Consider the following 19,170-nt stretch of genomic DNA (forward strand, 5'->3'; position numbering starts at 1 on the left):
GCCCATGTGCTTATGTTTTTGTTACTTGGTGTGCAAGAATGAGAAAAATGTGGCTTTTGTTCATGCAGAACGTTCTCCAGAACGTTCTGGAATTTCCAATTTGCAAAGAGAAAAGGTTAACACGTGAATGCAAGCTGTAGAAGTTTGGAGGCCACTTGTTTACAGCTGTTTGGCACTTCTTTGAAAGCTACAAGTGCTGTCCTTTGTTGCTTGGAGAGCAAGAATGTCCAAGTTGTAAAATTTCCACATGAAGAATGTTCTTAAGAACGTTCTTGTTGTTCCTTTCCTTTTTGAGACAAACACACGTGATGAAAACAGCTGTGATCTTGTGGCAACATGAGGGGATATGATGATGTCATTCTTATCCCTTTGAAGTTCCACCAGAATGTTCTCAAGAACATTCTTTTAGTTCCATGCACTTTTGAAGCAAAACGTGCGGTGTAGGAATGCATGATTTTTGGTCAAAATTTGGGGTATGACATGGTGATAACCTGACCTCAAGTCAATCTTGCTGAACACACATGCACCCACTATCTGATCCATCAAGTCATCAATTCTTGGAAGTTGATACCTATTCTTTATAGTTACTTTGTTCAACTGTCGATAGTCAATACATAACCTCATGCTACCATCCTTCTTTTTAACCAACAATACCGGCGCTTCCCAAGGTGAAACACTCGGTCTTATAAACTTCTTATCAAGTAAATCCTCCAACTGTTTTTTCAACTCAGTTAACTCAAACGCCGACATACGGTAAGGTGTCATAGACACAGGCTTCGTTCCAGGAATAAGATCAATCGAAAATTCAACTTCCCTCTCTGGTGGCACAACAGGGATTTCATCAGGAAAAACTTCAGGAAAATCGCATACCACTTGTAGTTTATCAATCACTGCTTGATTCTTCATAGATAAGGACACCATCAATGAAAACATCAAGATTCCATCACGTTCTAACTGCTTCAGCTGATTAGTAGACAAAAACTCTGCTCCACTTTCTTCTTCAACAGAAGAGAAATACACCGACTTACTAAAACAATTAATACGAACAAGGTTGTACTCAAACCAGTTCATACCAGGTATTGGTTCTTTACATAACAATCAACAATAAGTACAACTTAAATACAGTACAAAACTGTAATACGACACAACGCGACTCAACTACTTGGCCGGACGGACCGACCTGCTCTGATACCAATTGTAACACCCCGTTTTCCCAACATAAAAATTTCATAATAAATCAGAGTATTTAAATCATAAACGGAATGTCACATAATTCTTGAAAGTCATAAAATGGATAATTTAACATTAATCCTTCAAAATTCAACATCATAAAATCTGAAACTCCACAGCGGAAAAATAGTTCAACATAATAAAAGTCTTTGGCACGCAGGCCTCATCAGAAAAAATCTCATAAGTATTGGTTCAATATTTATTCATAAAAGTTCATAAATGACACGTAAGGAATAGAAGTAAAAGCAAGCCCCATCCCGTTACGTACAGAGCACCTAGACACAATGTGAGGAGTCCACTCACGACCACCTCTAGTCTTTATTACCTGCAAGTTACCCATACGAAGGGCAACATTTTCAAGCAGAAGGGGTGAGATTTCACAGTCAACAAATTAAGCATATAATTCATCAAAATGCATTTAACAACATAAAACATCATTAACATATCAAACATTTATCACTTAGCATCATATCAAATCATAATCAAATATCATCATCAAATATCATCATTAGTTCGTAATCAAATATCATCTCTAATTCATAAGCAAATATCATCTTTAAATCATAATCAAGTATAATCTTAAAATCATCATCAAACATCATACTCGACTCAACACTTGACTCGACAATGCGACTCAACCTGACAATGCAACTCTTAACAACTTAAATCATCGTAAACTTCTTGATATGAAAATGCATGTGGTACCATTCAGGGCATTAAGCCCCCAACATAAATGAGCGTAAATAGGCTCTTCAACAAAAGTGAGCAAAAGATGTCGGGCCTCAAGCCCCCAATGTAGTTTGAGCATTAAGCTGCCGGGCCTCAAGCCCCCAACTTTAATGAGTATGCAATGAACTCAATCTTCCTACAACTTAGACAACATCATGAACATCTCTTACAATTCCATTAACATGGAAAACTTCTTAAATCTTTACAACTTAAACCGACTCATTCAACTTCAAGACATTAAATGGTCAACAACATTGAAAAACAGCAAAACACAGCATATAATAGTGCTTGAATATCACAACATCATTTGAGGAATGAATTACATCAACATAAATATCATAAAACATCATAATAGTACTCATACATCATTACTAATAATCTCAGTCATCTAAACAGGCTTCTGGAACATCTGGAAGTATCCTAAACAACCCTCATTCTTACTTCTAAGATCAACTCATGACTACACGTGCGAAAGGATCGCATGGAAAACAATTTGGGCAACTAACAGCTTAACTCGCAATGGCGAGTGACTTTGCTCGCAATGGCGAGTAATGGGTTTGCTCGCAGTGGCGAGGGACTTTGCTCGCAATGGCGAGTGATTTTGCTCGCAATGGCGAGCGATGAATGTCAGTACGGCCAGAAACATGTTTTTCTCAAAATTTCTCCTAATCTCTTGGTTCTATCATCCAAATAGCATCTAATTATCACCCTATGGAATATCTAAGGTCTGTACATAAGTTTTGCATCAATCTAACATCTTTTCATGGTTCAATCATCAAAATTGGTCATAAACCCTAATTCTCAATTCTCACAAGAACTCAACATAATCATGCTAAATCAATTTTTCAGAATCATACGCTTAATAATATTGAAAGTTAGTCTCACCCTTACCTTGTTTGATGAAAATCGCAGCTCTCTCTCTTGTTCTCCTCTTTTCTGACTTTTCTCCCTTTTTCTCCAAAAGCGTTTCACGTAAAAACGTTTCTAACTTACGTTGTTATATTTATTTCTCCTTATTACTCTACTCACCTCTAAACTTACTCATTTCACCTCACAGCCCCACTTCTAATATTTTTATTTTATTTTCGTATCTTATTTTATTTAATATTAAAATAAGACACACCATCATTATAACTTCACAAAAATCATATACTTCACATAGATCTTAAAATCACATAATTCATCTATAAATCATGTAAATCACTTAAATTCATAAATCATATAAATCACACATATAAATCATATAAATATATGCTAAAACTCATTAAAATAATTAAATAAGTAAGACGGGCGTTACATGTAAAACATCGCATCATTTATAAGCGGGCTATTACAAAGAATTCCAAATTTAGTATACATTTAATGAATAAAATTAAGTTTCAACTTTTTAATAATTAAATTTGCACAATTTTCAAAACAAAATTTCTCTATCTAAATTCCTTAACATATGCTCTTAGTGCATACTAGAACTTTTACCCGTGCTACCATCCGGCTCATAAACAATGAAGAGACTAATATATCATATGTTTTGGATTTTTTTGGAAAAAAATATATTTTTTTAACTAAAAAAATCACTTTTTATTTTATTTTTGTAGTGATTGTTTTTGATTTTTAAAAAACCCTTCTTGCTAAAAAAAAGTCATTTTTAGCCTAAAAATGAAGAGTTAAGTAAAGTAACTTTTTCTAAATCTATTTATTTTATAAATGCAATGAACTCAAGTGTAAGAGTTTCAAAAGAAAATAAATATGATTTTTATGATAGTAAGCAAACATAAATAACTGTAGATTATTTTAACTCAAAATATATTTTATTTAAAGCTGAAACAAACACATCCATGGTCCATTACATAGATAAAAAAACAACTCAACATAAATAATAGTTTAGTACATACAATTGTTGTTCACACATTTTGGAATACTTCTTTATACACTATATTTGAAGTCATTGTTGACATCAATCGATCATGCTCATTTCTTAGAATATTTCGGTCATATCTTAGCTCATCATATATCAGGAAAAGTGAAAATTCAATCAAGAGTGCAATAAGTGTCATAAACGCATGGGGGAAATGAGTATTTTGAACTCCTTAATGTTATGGAAAGTCAATCAACAACGCATTAAGTGTACATATTTCTTTTCTTCATTTGCAAGTTCTGGACAGTTCACTAATAAAAATGGAACTGTTTTTGGCTTTTTGTGATATATTGCTACTAATTATATACTCATGTCATGTCACCTATACAAGTTGTTGATTATTCTCTACTTATTATGTTTTGATTTAGTTTCCTTATTTATGTTTTCTTGAGAGATTCTCTCGTGTATATAAGTGTGCATACATCATTGTAATGAATGTGTTATTCAATCTAAATTATTAAGTTGGTATCCACAGGTAGGTTAAAAACCCTAGTTTTATTTTTCTCTGGCCGTCGGTGTCCAAAAACACCACTGTTTGCTTCCTGCCATCATCGGTGCTCTTACCGTCGTCTCCAACAGTGACACGTGCACTACCATATTGATCGGAAACCTCCGATCTTCTGTCGTGCAAAACTACTCGGCCAGAAACTCCTCCACGCGTGTCACGCGCCTCCACGTGCCGTCAGTTTCCGATCACTCTCCGGCACTTGTGGGCCACGAGCCGCCTTATGCCTCTCCGTTTTTGACGGCGTTTGTTCTAGTAGTCTCATCTTTTGATCATGGTTCCGTTTGGACCCCTTCCAATTTTTGGGTCCCACGTTTGAGGTGCGTTTTAGTGGTTTTTCCGCTTCAAATGCGTTCGTTCTTGTGTTGGCTCATTGTTTCTGCAACTTTTGACTACGTTTGATAAGTGCTTTGGAGGTTCCTTGTTGTTGGTTTCCTTTTTCAGTAAATCACTGTTGTATTTTGCATCTACAGTGGATATCTGCCCATTTTATCATTATTGTTTGAAAGGTCGCAGTTAGTTTATTCCGATATTTGTGTTTGTATCTGATGGTTGTCCAAGAGGTTTCAACTTCAGTCACATTGGCTCATTTAAGTAATTCAATAGTGTGCCTATCTCACTCTATGGGGTCATGGATTTTAGATTCAGGTGCTTCTGATCATGTTGTTGGTAATCCGTTCCTTGTTTATAACTTGACACCTCCTAAAATACCACACAGCATTACCCTTGCTAATGGTTCTAAGGCGCAGGTTACTGTTATTGGTAAAGCTTCACCTTTGCCATCTCTATCATTGGATTATGTGTTATTTGTCCCCGACTGCCCATTCAATTTTATTTCAATCAGTAAGCTTACCCGTTCTCTCAATTGTCCCATAACATTTACTTCTGGTTCTCTCCTTATACAAGACCAAAGTACATGAAATACAATTAGAGCAGACTCTGAACAACAAGGTCTCTATTACCTTTAATCACTGACACCAACTGTATGTAATGTTTCTGCATATCCAGATATTATTCATTATCGTTTAGGTCATCCAAGTCTAGATAAGTTAAAAGTGTTGGTTCCACAACTGTCACATTTAAAGTCTCTTGATTGTGAGTCATGTCAGCTTGGCAAACATGTTTGGACATCTTTTCACAATAGTACAAATAAAAGATCCAAACATGCTCTTAATATTGTGCATTCTGATATTTGAGGTCCTAGTCTTGTGCCCTCTAATTTAGGATACAAGTATTATGTTACTTTCATCGATGATTTCTCACGATGTAGTTGGATAACCTTATCGAAGGATCGTTCAGAAATATTTGGTGCATTTTCGACATTTTGTTCAGAGATAAAGACTCAATTTGGGAAAACAATCAAAGTTTTGAGAAGTGACAATGCCAAAGAATATTTTTCTGCATAATTCAACTCTTTTTTGATTTGTCATGGTATCACACATCCATCTAGTTATCCGCACACACCGCAACAAAATGGTGTCGCTGAGTGGAAGCATCGTCATATTGTTGATACAGCTCGAACCTTATTGATCAATGCTCATTCACCTTTAAAATTTTGGTGTGATGCGGTTCTCATAGTCTGTTATTTGATCAACCGCATGCCATCAGCAGTCTTGGATACTGAGATTCCACATTCTCTCTTGTATTCTGTCCCACTTCGAGTTTTTTGTGGTAATTGTTTTGTTCATGATCTTTCTCCTGGTCGTGATAAATTGTCCCCGTGAGCTGTCAAGTGTGTGTTTTTGGGGTACTATAGAGTTCAAAAAGTGTGTGTTTTATGTCTCTGCTGATGTTACTTTCTTTGAGGATACACCTTTCTTTGCGAAACCAACTACATCAGATTCTACTTCCCAGGTGCTACCAATTCCTCTATTTGAACTGTTTGTCCCTACTCAGAGACTTCCACAGTCACAGAGTCGTCCTAATTTTCGTTGTTATGGTGCTACTTATGAACGTCGACAAGTTGTAGTTCTGGAGAGTGCTCCTATCGATTTTGTAAATATTGTTGAAGAGACTATCCCTACTATTTCTGATGATCCAGGGTCTATTCCAATCCTTTCTCCTAATGTTGAGCCACCAAATCCATCAATTGACTTGTCTATTGCTCTTCGTAAAGGGAACCGATCTACTTCTAATCCTCATCCTATTTATAATTTTGAGTTATAATCGCCTGTCTCCAATGCATAATGGTTTTTTGTCTGTTATTTCTACTATCTCTATTCCTAAGACTGTCAAGGAAGCATTATCTCATCCAGGATGGCGACAAGCAATGCTTGATGAAATGAATGCATTAGAGTCTAGTAGTACATAGAAGCTTGTTCCACTTCCTCATGGTAAATCTAAAGTTGGTTGTCGATGGGTGTTTGCTATCAAAGTAGGCCCTGATGGACAAGTGGATCGTTTTAAAGCTCGATTAGTAGCAAAAGGATACACTCAAATTTATGGCCTTGACTACAATGATACCTTTTCTCCTGTTGCAAAAATGGCCTCTGTTCGTCTTTTCTTGTCAATGGCTGCTATGAAACATTGGCCTTTGTATCAACTTGATATTAAAAATGCCTTCTTGCATGGTGATTTAGAAGAGGAGATCTATATGGAGAAACCACCTGGCTTTATTGCTCAGGGGGAGTATGGAATTGTTTGCAAGTACAAAAATCATTGTATGGTCTAAAAGAATCACCTCGAGATTGGTTCGGAAAATTCAGAAAGGTTATTCAACAGTTTGGCATGATTCGTAGTGAAACAGATCATTCTGTATTCTTTAAACGTTCATCTTTGAACAAAGTTATTTATCTTGTAGTATACGTAGATGATATTGTTATTACTGGTAATGATCTAGAAGGCATTAAAGACCTAAAGCAACATTTATTCAACCACTTTCAAACAAAAGATTTAGGTCGATTGCGTTATTTTCTTGGGATTGAAGTAGCTTAATCCCAAGAAGGCATTACTATTTCTCAAAGAAAATATGTTCTCGATATCTTGGAAGAAATGGGGATGCTTGTAACACCCCGTTTTCCCAACGTAAAAATTTCATAACAATTATCAGAGTTTTTCATCACAAAACGGAATGTCACATTTCTTAAAAATCATAAATGGAGTAAATAATAATTTATCCTTCAAAACGTTCAACAACATAATATTTAAAACTTCGCAGCGGAATAATTCAACAACTTAAACAATCCTTGGCACGCAGGCCTCATCATAAAATCTCATAAGGTTTTGTTCATCATTTATTCGTAAAAATCCATAAGCAATACGTAAGGAATAGAAAGTAAAGACATAATCCCATCCCGTTACGTATCAGAGCACCTAAGACACACACTTGTGAGGAGTCCACTCACGACCGCAACTAATCTTGGTTACCTGCAAGTTATCCATACGAAGAGCAACATTTTCAAGTAGAAGGGGTGAGATTTCTCAAACAATAATATTAAGCAGGTAACTCATTAATTACATTTAACAACTTAAGCTCCCTATGATTCAACAATTATATTCAAATACATAGTTAGTCATCAATTCATATTAGCAATATATGTCATCACAATCGTAAACAATCATAATTATATTCACATGTCATCATAATCATAAACATCATCAAATAACATCAAATATTAATCATAAGCATCATCATCTAACATCTTTAACAATCATAAACATCGTCACGTAATTCTCATAAGTATCATTATCAAAACATAACATTATCGAAAACAACTTCATAATCAACTTCATATGTCAACATAAACATCATAATCATTCATCATATCACTTCATTCATAACTCATCAACTTGACATCTTAACATTTTAACAACTCGACAACTTGACATCTTAACATCTTAACACTCAACGACTTGACACCTTAACATCTTAACAACTCGACTATGTAACTTCAACTTCTCAATCATCTTGACAAATGCAAATGCATGTGGTACCAATACAGAGCATCAAGCCCCCAACATATATGAGCGTAAATAGGCTCCAGGGCATAAGCCCTTATCGTCGTGGTTGAGCAAAAGCTCCATCGTCGTGGTTGAGCAAAAGCTCCAGGGCATCAAGCCCTCAACAAAATTGAGCAAAGGCTCCAGGGCATCAAGCCCCCAACTTTAATGAGTATGCAATGGACTCAACATCTTACAACTTGAACTTCTTAAACAACTTAGAAACATCGTGAACATCTCTTAGGACTCCAAAAATATGGACAACTTCTTACATCTTTACAACTCTTTGACTTAGACCGACATTTACATCTTAAATAAGATCAATAACAACATATGCAGCACTTATAAGTCACATCATATCAGCATCATAACATAACAGTATCAAATGATAACAATAGCATCTTAAGCATCGCATCAACATAACCATCATAAATAACACATATAGTGCATATATAACAATCTCACATCATTAACAACATTAAATCATATTACAACAACTTCACAGATCATCATTAATATTATATTCAAACATCAACAATTCATCATATAATATTGTATTCAAACATCAACAATTCATCGTTTAAAACTTATTATTTCAAACACATTTAAATAATATTAATAAAAAAATGATTAACTAAACTTCTTTTCTGTATATTCTTTAAACGAGCTTAACAGTACCATCACAGTTAGACAAGATTGCTGTATATTGAAGTATATAATAAGGGCAAACTAAACTAGGAGAAACTAAGGTCCATCTTATTCAAAATCTCACGGAGATCTTAGCCCACACATTTTCTAAAATCAAATCTAAAAGTTCTCTTACTTTTATATTTCAATAACTTATTAGATGATTACCTATAAAAATAAGGAAGAAAGAAATTAATCAAGATAAGGCCTCCAATTCTGTAGATGCATCGTAGGATGCATATATACCTAATTAACTAAATGAATTTGAATGAATATTTTTCTCCTAATCGATGCTACTACGTGGCTAGACTTTATCAAAGGCTCACCTAAATTGGTCAAACTTATAAAAGGATATCATAGCATTATAAATGATGTGTATTGGATAGAAGAACTAGCCATTATTTCACCAAGATTTGCAACCCAAGCTTAATGACGGTTACTGTATGAGAATTTTATTTTGCCATTAACTTAGTGGATTGGATAGAAGAAATAGTAACGTAGGACACCTTGTCCAAATTGAATTGAATATGCTAGTATACTATATTTTGATATTTGAAATCATTTGATTTTAATTACAAAAAGGATCAGTAACACATTAATAAGCATAGTAAATAATTCAAAGTAATAGGCATCGATTTACACATATTTACAAATAGGATACAGTAAAGTGATAGGCATCGATAACATATATACATATATATCAAGATAGCTCATAAAACTTGAAATTGAATTTGTTCATGATCAATCATATAATTATAACAACATATAAGAACATGAATTCATCAAAAGATCGAGGAAAAAAAAAACCCTTCACTACCCATATGTTCATACAACTCTTACGGTGAATATAGACTCCCCCCATACATCAATTCAACGGTTTTTCATCACCTAATCATCAATTCTCACTCAAACCCTAATTCTCGTAATCTTACGAAATTCATCCTAAAACACGTTAGATGCAATCTAATGATCTACAGACTTAATATTAGTGAAAGATAGTCTCACCCTTACCTTAGATTGTTTCTCCGAAATCAAAAGCAGCATTCTTCGTTCCTAGGGTTCTCTCTCTCTCTCTCTCTCTCTCTCTCTCTCTCTGAGTTCTCCTCTTTCTCCAAAAAGCGGTTTAACGTAAAAACTCTTTCTAACCTAGCTTCCTTATTTATAATACTAATCACTCTTCCTAAATCTATTTAGGCCCAACAACTTATTCTTCTTTCTATTCTAACCTCCAATTCTACTTACACTAATAATTCTCATATTCTAATAAATAATAGAATAATGCCACATAATAAAATACTAACACCTCATATATATAAATAAATCACATAAATAGATTCTAACTTAATAAAAATAATTAAATAAAAGTAGGGTGTTACAATGCTTGATTGTAAACCAGTTGATATTCCTATGGACCCCAATGTGAAGCGTCTACAGAATCAGGGAGAGTTGTATAATCAGGCAGATACAGGAGATTAGTTGGGAAGCTGAATTATCTCACTATGACTAGACCGGATATTTCGTTTGCTGTTAGTGTTGTGAGTCAATTTCTGAACTCACCTTGTAATAGTCATTGGAATGCCGTGGTTCAGATCTTGAGGTATATTAAAGGGTCGCCAGGAAAATGACTTGTTTATTCAGACAATGGTCATACCAATATTGTAGGATATTCAGATGCAGATTGGGCAGGTGATGTGAATGATAGAAGATCTACTTTAGGTTATTGTGTTCTAATGGGAGGAAACTTAATTTCATGGAAAAGCAAAAAGCAAACTGTTGTTGCAAGGTCAAGTACTGAGGCGGAGTATCGTGCTATGGCCCATGCTACTTGTGAACTTTTATGGTTGAAGCACTTGTTAGAAGAGTTGAAATTTTGTGAACTAGGGCCTATGGAACTTAAGTGTGATAATCAGTCGACGTTGCATCTTTCATCAAATCCAGTTTTTCATGAGAGGGCCAAACACATAGAAGTTGATTGTCACTTTATCAAAGAGAAGATCATTTCTGGCATCATTAAAACCTCTTCAGTGAGCTCCAATGATCAGCTAGCCGATATCTTCACCAAACCTCTACCGGGACCTCAGATTGATTATATATGTGACAAGCTGGATGCATATGATATATATGCTCCAGCTTGAAGGGGGAGTGTTGATTATTCTCTACTTATTTTGTTTGATTTAGTTTCCTTATTTATGTTTTCTTGAGAGATTCTCTCGTGTATATAAGTGTGCATACATCACTGTAATGAATGTGTTATTCAATCTAAATTATTCAAGTCAAGTCAAGCAAAGGGTTCAAACTTCAAAACTGGGAAGAAACAAGTCATTAGATAAACAAGTCATTGATAAACCTTTTTGTATAAACAAGTTCTATGACAAATAAAATAAAATCATTTTTGTATATGCTATAAGTTGTTTTCATAAGCTATCTTGGAGAGCTTATGAAAATAAGCTAAAGACAACTTACGAACAAGTCATAAATTGTTTTCATAAGTTATGGTTCATTGTCATTTTAAGTTATGGTTCATTTATAAGTTGATTTCCAGCACTACATGTATAGAAAACCAATTGACTTTTAGGCCACTGCTCATGTGAAATTAATAGCTTATTTCCTTGCTAAGCTTACTGGTATTATAGCAAATTCATATACGAACGGTATTGTAGCATGAAATTAATTTCTGAATAACTTCGTGTGCACATTTTTTCCTTCCATTTCAAAAAATGTATTAAATTAGAATAAGCACATGGAAAAACTTAATAAAATCCTTGTTTTCCAGACCTGAAAAGAAAAGGGAAAAAAACCAATAAAGTAATATACTATTTAAAGGGAATTATGCTAAACATTTTGGAACTATTTGCATCTGGTGTCTACAAGAAATTTTGGAACTATTTGCATCTGGTGATTTGTTTCTCCTCAGCGTCATAAAGTACAGCTTGAAGACTGAGCAGTGTTATCTTCAACTTTTCTAAGAGTGAAACATCAAGTTTCGTTCTACGAAAAAAGTCAATGAAGTCACCAGAAACAAAATTTTCCAACAATAGCTCAACAGAAGCCGAAAGGAGTGCTCCTACCACAATACTCGCCATAGATTAGTCTCTTCACAATAATAATCAGATAAAATCAGGTTTACAAGAACTCTGCTTCTCAGTATTTGGTTTTTATTATAGTTACTAACTAACTTCAGATTCAATGGAAGTAGTAAGAATGATTGCTCAACTATTCGATATATGTATTATTGTTTTACAGAAAGCACATGGACTGTCTCTTTGTCCAAACTTTTCCACTGCAAAAATCTATTTTTATAAATTTTCCCCATATCAATAGCCGTGTAAATGATTGTTATATATTTTTTGCAGTGTGAATAGCATTCCACTAAAAATAAATTGGTAATATATTTTACCAGTAGCACATGGTGACATTGATATGTTGACTTGATCCATCTTATAAAACAAGCAAGGTTCGCACTTGTTTATGTCTTACAAATTTACAAATTTATGTTATACATTTAGTTTTTAATATGAGAATTTGATAGGTTATACATTTAGTTCTCAAACAATTAGTCTTTATGTTATAAATTTATGTTATACAAATTTATGTCCAGTAAACATGTTTTAATGATTACTCCGAGGTAGGTTTTTTTTAATATTATTTTGGTATTTATAATGGACTTAATTTGGAGATATAGAGTACTAATTGTTTATAATTAATTTGGATTGTGTATAGGTTTCGCATCACATTCCGTGTGACTAACAACACAGAATCAACCACATTTATAATGCATGATAGTGTTGCGGCTGAGTTTTTTGGGATACCGTGTTGTAAAATGCTTGAATCTGGTGAAAATGTATATTTGTTATTGTCTCATAATCACTTTTTTTTTATTTAAGTTTATATTTAGATAGAATTCTAAAATTTATCCTTTAAATATATGTACGATGTAGGCTGGAGTGAGTTCTTATGTTTCAAATGAACTACTGAATATGGTCGGAAAAAGCTACCTATTCAAGATTTTCTCCAAAGTTGGTGCAGGATGTGATGGTGAGAAATGTTATCCAATTTCAAAAATCAATGAAGATGAGGAACTCATTGGAAGATTCAAACTTCATAATTCGGAAGCCATCAATCTTGATATGGAATGAAGTGGATAATGCAAGTGTTTGTTAGGAGTCTTTGTTTATGTGTCATGTTCAATGTTGTCTTTGCTACCTATTCAAATTTTTTTTTGAATGTATATCTAAAAGAACAGCTCCTTTCATACCACTCTTGTAACCAAGAAAAATGCATTTTCTTGCTGTAGAAGCTAGTTTACTTCTATGAGGTTGTAAAGTAGATGCAGATGCTAATGAACCAAAAACTTTGAGTTGATGTAAATCAGGTTGTGTTTTATGCAACAAAAAATATGGTGATTGATTTTGTAAAACAGAACTAGGCACTCTATTCATGATAAAAACTGCATGAACTGCAGCATATGACCAAAAAGTTTTAGGTAAATGGGATTGAAAATGCAAAGCTCTAGTGATATTCAAAATGTGTTGATGTTTTCTCTCAACTCTAGCATTTTGTTGAGGAGTTTCAACACAACTGATTTGATGTAAAATGCCTTTTGATGCATAAAACTGAGAAATAGTGAATTCAGGACCATTGTCACTTCTGACAATTTTCACATTACAACTAAATTGATTTTCAATGAGATTTATGAAATTAATGACATGTTGTCTGGTTTCACTCTTATTTTAGAGTTAACCAAGTATATCTACTATAGTCATCAACTGAAGTTAAAAAATAAACATGCTTATGAATAGAAGGAACATAAATGGGACCCCAAATGTTAAAGTGTATTAGATCAAAGGGCTTTGCAGCCTTATTACAACTGTCACTGTCAGGAAAGGGAAGTTTTCTATGCTTAGCAAAATGGCATATATCACAGGTAGTCTTAGAATCAACATGAACAAAAGGAAAATTAGATTTCAACAAATTCATTCTATAAAAAGAAAGATGGCCAAGCCTAAAATGCCAAAGGGCACTATCAGGTAAAGGAACATTGGAGTGAATGGTCTTGCTTGCAGAACAAGCCAGCTTATTTGGGAGATTCAAGTAGTACAAATCTTCTCTCTTATCACCATAACCAATCATCCTCATAGTTTTCTTGTCCTGAATCAAACATTTAAAACCATTAAAACTGACAACACAATTCAATGAATCACTCAATTTTGACACAGAAAGCAAATTGAAATTAAAATCAGGAACATATAGAACATTGTAAAGAATAAGAATGGGTGGAAATTTGACAGTTCCTGAATATGTGGCCATAGTAATATGACCTGTAGGTAACTTTATTTACATAGGAGTGATTTCATTGTAAGAATGAAACCACTTTATATTGCAACAAATGTGATCTATGGCTCCTGAATCTATGATCCAAGAGTTATGACTAAAATGTTAATTTGTTAAAGAATTGCTGAAACTTGTACCTTGCTTATCTGATGGTGAATGACCAACAGACATAGAAGAAACCTGATTGGAAGCATGCACATTTCCTGAACTTTGGTTAAGAGATGAACTTTGAAAAAGAGTCATTAGCTTTTCATACTGCTCATGTGTGATAGCTAGGGCACCGCTCTTGTTATCAACACATGGTGAGGATTCTGCAACATGATTAGCAGAGCCAGAATTATAGCTTCTCTGAAGGTGTGGTGGAACTCCATGCTTCTTGTAGCATGTTTCAACAGTGTGGTTGTTCCTTCCACAAAAGGTGCAGACACGTATGCCACCTTGAGAATTTGATCCTTGAAACGGTGATTTTCCAGAAAAATTATTGCCTTTGAACCTCTTTGAATCAACAACATTGATTAAAGTAGAGTCTTCAACAAAAGGAGCAACATTACTTTGTCTTTCATATTGCAAAACCGTAGAAAATATTTTGTTCATGGAGGGAAGAGGATCCATTAACAGAATTTGTGACTTCACCATAACAAAACTTTCATTCAAACCAGCGAGAAAGAGAATTGCATAAAGAAGAGTGTGATTACATCTAGCATTTCACATGAACTCACAAGAACAAGGTACTCTACAAGTACAGTTTGGTATAGGCATATAGATTTCCAATTCTTCCCAAAGAATCTTCAATTCAGAATAGAAAGTTGTAACAAATTTAGATTCTTGTTGCAAAGAGTAAATTTCTTGCATCAATTCAGAGATTCTTACCAAATCACCTTGTGCGAACCGTTCCTTCAAATCCACCCAAACATCACATGCGTTCTCCATAAAAACGATGGATTGAGCTATTGAAGGAGAAATAGAGTTCACAAGCCAAGAGTGAACAAGCATATTACACTGATTCCAAGCACGAAAAAGAGGATTAAATTTATCAAAAATTGGGGAAATAGATCCATCAACGAACTCAAATTTCATTTTCCCACCCAAAGCTCTACGCATGGAACGAGCCCAAGAATGATAATTGGATCCATCAAGAACTGGAGAAACAGTTACCGAGGAAGGACCATCACTTGGATGAACAAAATAGGGACTAGAATGATCCGTAGGATCTTCAGATGTAGAAGAGGTACCATTGATGAGAAGCTTGAAAAGCTTGAAGAATTTGTGGAAGAAGCGTGTTTAGATCTGAAGGCTCAATGATACCATATTGAGAAGATGAACTTTGGTCTAAAGTGAGAAAGAAAAAGAGTAAAAATGCGAAAAGTGAATGATATTTTTCATTAACTTGTAATAGAAGCTACAACAGTCTTATATAGTGATTACAAGTGAAGCTGTAGCATAAGCTATCATGTACTCATTCACACTAGATAGTAACTAACTATTTGACAACTCATCAAGTTAGTTACATGTTCTAACTACTTTGTAAACTAGTAACTTGTGCTGCAAGTTACTGAAACTTAGCTTGTTTCTACTTCTTCTTCATTTAGCAGCTGTGTCTCTATATCTTTTACATTGTCTTTCAACATATTTTGTCACCCTTTTGTCCTATGGTTTTTGTTGGAGAATAATTTCTAGACACTCAAATTAAATATATGTTTATCATACAAGATCAGGAGAACGGCGTCTAGGTCCGTGAGCCGGTTGCAACGGTTGCAAGTTAAATGCTTGGAACAGTGGGGCTGGTTTACATACGGACACTATAATACTCAAATCAGTATATGATCAGAAAATGAGGATCCGTCCCATGTCACCCTGTTGTCCTATCCTATCTTTATCTTAATTATTAGGGAAATGTTACTTAAGAACTTAAATAGTAACCTTTTATGAAAGTTTGTATAATTAGTACATTAAAAATTGAGAACTTTAACATTTTTATTAAATAATTACTTAATTTAGCGTGTTTAACAAGACTCTTATTATTATTTTTTTTAAACAAGACCCTTATTATTATTATTAGGGTCATGCTAACCAATGCCCTTAGGGCAAGGGTTAAGGAAACCAAAAAAAGCAAGTTTGAAGTTTAAAATGCCACTTTTTAGACTTTTGAGGAGTTGAATGCACAAGTTCCAATGCTAAATTACTATATTTGCTTTCTTAACTAGTGCCCTGAGGGCACCAGTTAGCATTTCCCTTATTATTATTATTATTATTATTATTATTATTATTATTATTATTATCATCATCATCTTTATTTTTTTTTGACAAGAAAAAAAATAAAGAAGATGATGATGATGATGATCATAATAATAATAATAATAATAATAATAATAATAATAATAATAATAATAATAATAATAATAATAATAAGGGTCTTGTTTAAAAAAAAATAATAGTATTATTATCATCTTTATGAAAAAAAGAGTTTGCAAGGAATCGATCGAACATGTACATATGTTTATGCTTTACAACCTTAACCACTATGTCACTTCTATTTTTATTGAAATATTGTTGCTTCCAAAAGTGATATACATGACTAAAACATTTTTTTAAAGCCACAGTCGTCCTAATGGTTCCTTTTATCATAACAGTTATTTTTTTTATTATTAGTGGTTCCTTTACTTATAGCAGTTCTTTTTCATTATTATTATTATTATTAGGGTGAATAGTGTTTTTCACCCCTGTAATATAGGTCATTTCCGGTTTTCACCCTTATGAAATTTTTCGTCCGGTTTGCACCCTTGTAAAATTTTTTTTTTCCGGAAAACACCCCTCCCCCCTCCAGCTCAGCAGATTCGCCTATGTGGCGCTGACGTGGCGCTGTCTTGGCTTTTTTTTTCATTTTTTGCTTGCCACATCAGAAATTATTATTAAAATATTTAAAAAATAATAAAAATTAATTTAAAAATAAAAAAAATAATTTAAAAAATTTGAAAATTAATTTTTGAAAAAAAAATTGTAAATTTATTTTTTTACAGAAATATTTTTGAAAAAATTCTTAATTTTTTTTTATTATCAAAATTTTTATGATTTTTTTTTCCAAAAAATATTCAGATTTTATCCAAAAATTTTAAAATAAAAAAAAAAAAATTCGAAAAATATTTCCAGAAAATTATGGAATAAAATTTTCGAAAAAAATCAAATTTTTCCAATATTTTAATTTTGAAAAATATTTTACAAAAATTATGGAATAAAATTTTCAAAAAAAAAAAATTGAATTTATCCAAAAAATTTTCCAGAAATTTATTTTCGAAAAAAAATTTGAATTTAAAAAATTATAAAAAAGGCAAATGATTTTACGAAATTTTTTTTAAAAACTTTTCGAATCTGGAACTTTTTTTCTTTTTTTTTTAGCTGAATCGGGAGATTGAACAAGCATCAAGAGGAAACGCCGACATCCCAACTAGGTTGGCACCCCGGGAAACCTCCATCGTCTGCCGTCAACCTCAAAATTTTATTAAACAAAGGGGAAAAAATATGTACAAAGAGGGGGGACTAGGCCAAAACCCTCCGAAATAAAAAGAAACAGCAAAACAAAAACAGTAAAAAGCTAGGTTACGGAAACCTATAGTTAGGAAGCCCACATCTGTCTCTAAAGAAATCAGAGCCTAAAAGAGGAGGAAGAGAGGAAAGCCAAACCGCTCCCTGGACTGAGTGTCCCATATTCGCCAACCTATCTGCGCAAACATTACCCTCACGGTAAATATGGGAAGAAATCACCTGAACACCTAGTCGGCAAGCATTGTGCCAACGATTACGAAGCATAACCGGGACCAAAGCGTGGTTTTTTAAAGCAGCCAGACCACTCGAAGAGTCACTCTCCAACCAAACATTATACCAACCATTATGGGCAGCAAACTCCATAGCAAAAATATACCCCTGAATCTCCGAAGAAAACACCGTGTCCGGACCCAAATTACACGTGAAAGCTCCTCGGAAAGAACCTAAATGATCTCTAAAAATACCCCCACAAGCTGCACTATTTCCAACCACCGAGCCATCTGTGTTAACTTTCAGCCAAGGATGGGAGGGAGCCTTCCAAACCACCGCAATAATGTCTTTGAAATTGCGATGGCGCGCGGCAATATTAAAAGCATCAAGGATGGGCAAATCCGATTGCAAACTGTGTCCAACAGACAAATTACCAGACATAGAAATAGCAGCATGTAAGCGCACCTTAGCAGCATGGAGAGAGACAACATCCGAAGAAAAACGGAGGGAGTTGCGTGACAGCCATATAATGTGCAAAGTGTGAGTCACCGCAGCCACATAAATGTCAGCTATTTGAGAAGAACAACGGGCAGGAACACAATCAAAGATAGATGCAATGGAAGTAAGATTAATCCCACAGTGTAACTTACCACCGATCCAAGACCATAAAGCCAACGCAAAGGAGCAGCGAAGGAATAAATGATCAGAAGATTCTTCCGAGTTCATGCAAAAATTACAAACTGATGCCATAACACAACCTCTAGTCTTAAGATTCTCGTCTGTGGGCATCTTACCATGGAAACAACGCCAATAAATAAATGCATGAGAAGGAGGGATACAAGGCTTCCAAATAAGGCTCGGCCAAACAAGCACCGGGGCAGCGGGAGTCATAAAAACCTTAGCCTGTTTCGCAGTCAAAGTGCCATCCGTGGAATGCTGCCAAGCCAACATGTCAGGGAGAGGAGCACTTGGCAGCACCACTGAGTCCAAAAGATGAGACACGAAAGGCACCAAAGAACCAGGAAGATTCCACCGGCCATCCTGAATAACGTCAACAACCAGTCCCGAGAAGCAAGTGTTTAAG

At 34.2% G+C, this 19,170-nt stretch overlaps 1 protein-coding gene across 1 annotated transcript; it reads right to left on the reverse strand.

Moving 5' to 3' along the window:
* Positions 1-13,730: 13,730 nt before the first annotated feature.
* Positions 13,731-15,437, reverse strand: LOC146935759 (uncharacterized). The gene is made up of 5 exons (XM_085749093.1): positions 15,226-15,437; positions 15,056-15,122; positions 14,474-14,963; positions 14,259-14,323; positions 13,731-14,153 (listed from the first exon to the last, which is right to left on the reverse strand). The coding sequence occupies exons 1-5, from the start codon at positions 15,435-15,437 to the stop codon at positions 13,731-13,733; spliced, it is 1,257 nt and encodes a 418-aa protein (XP_085605219.1).
* Positions 15,438-19,170: the final 3,733 nt, after the last annotated feature.

Source organism: Medicago sativa, chromosome 3, assembly GCF_051527215.1.
Source record: "Medicago sativa cultivar Bolivia chromosome 3, Bolivia_mono, whole genome shotgun sequence".
Lineage (NCBI taxonomy): Eukaryota > Viridiplantae > Streptophyta > Magnoliopsida > Fabales > Fabaceae > Medicago > Medicago sativa.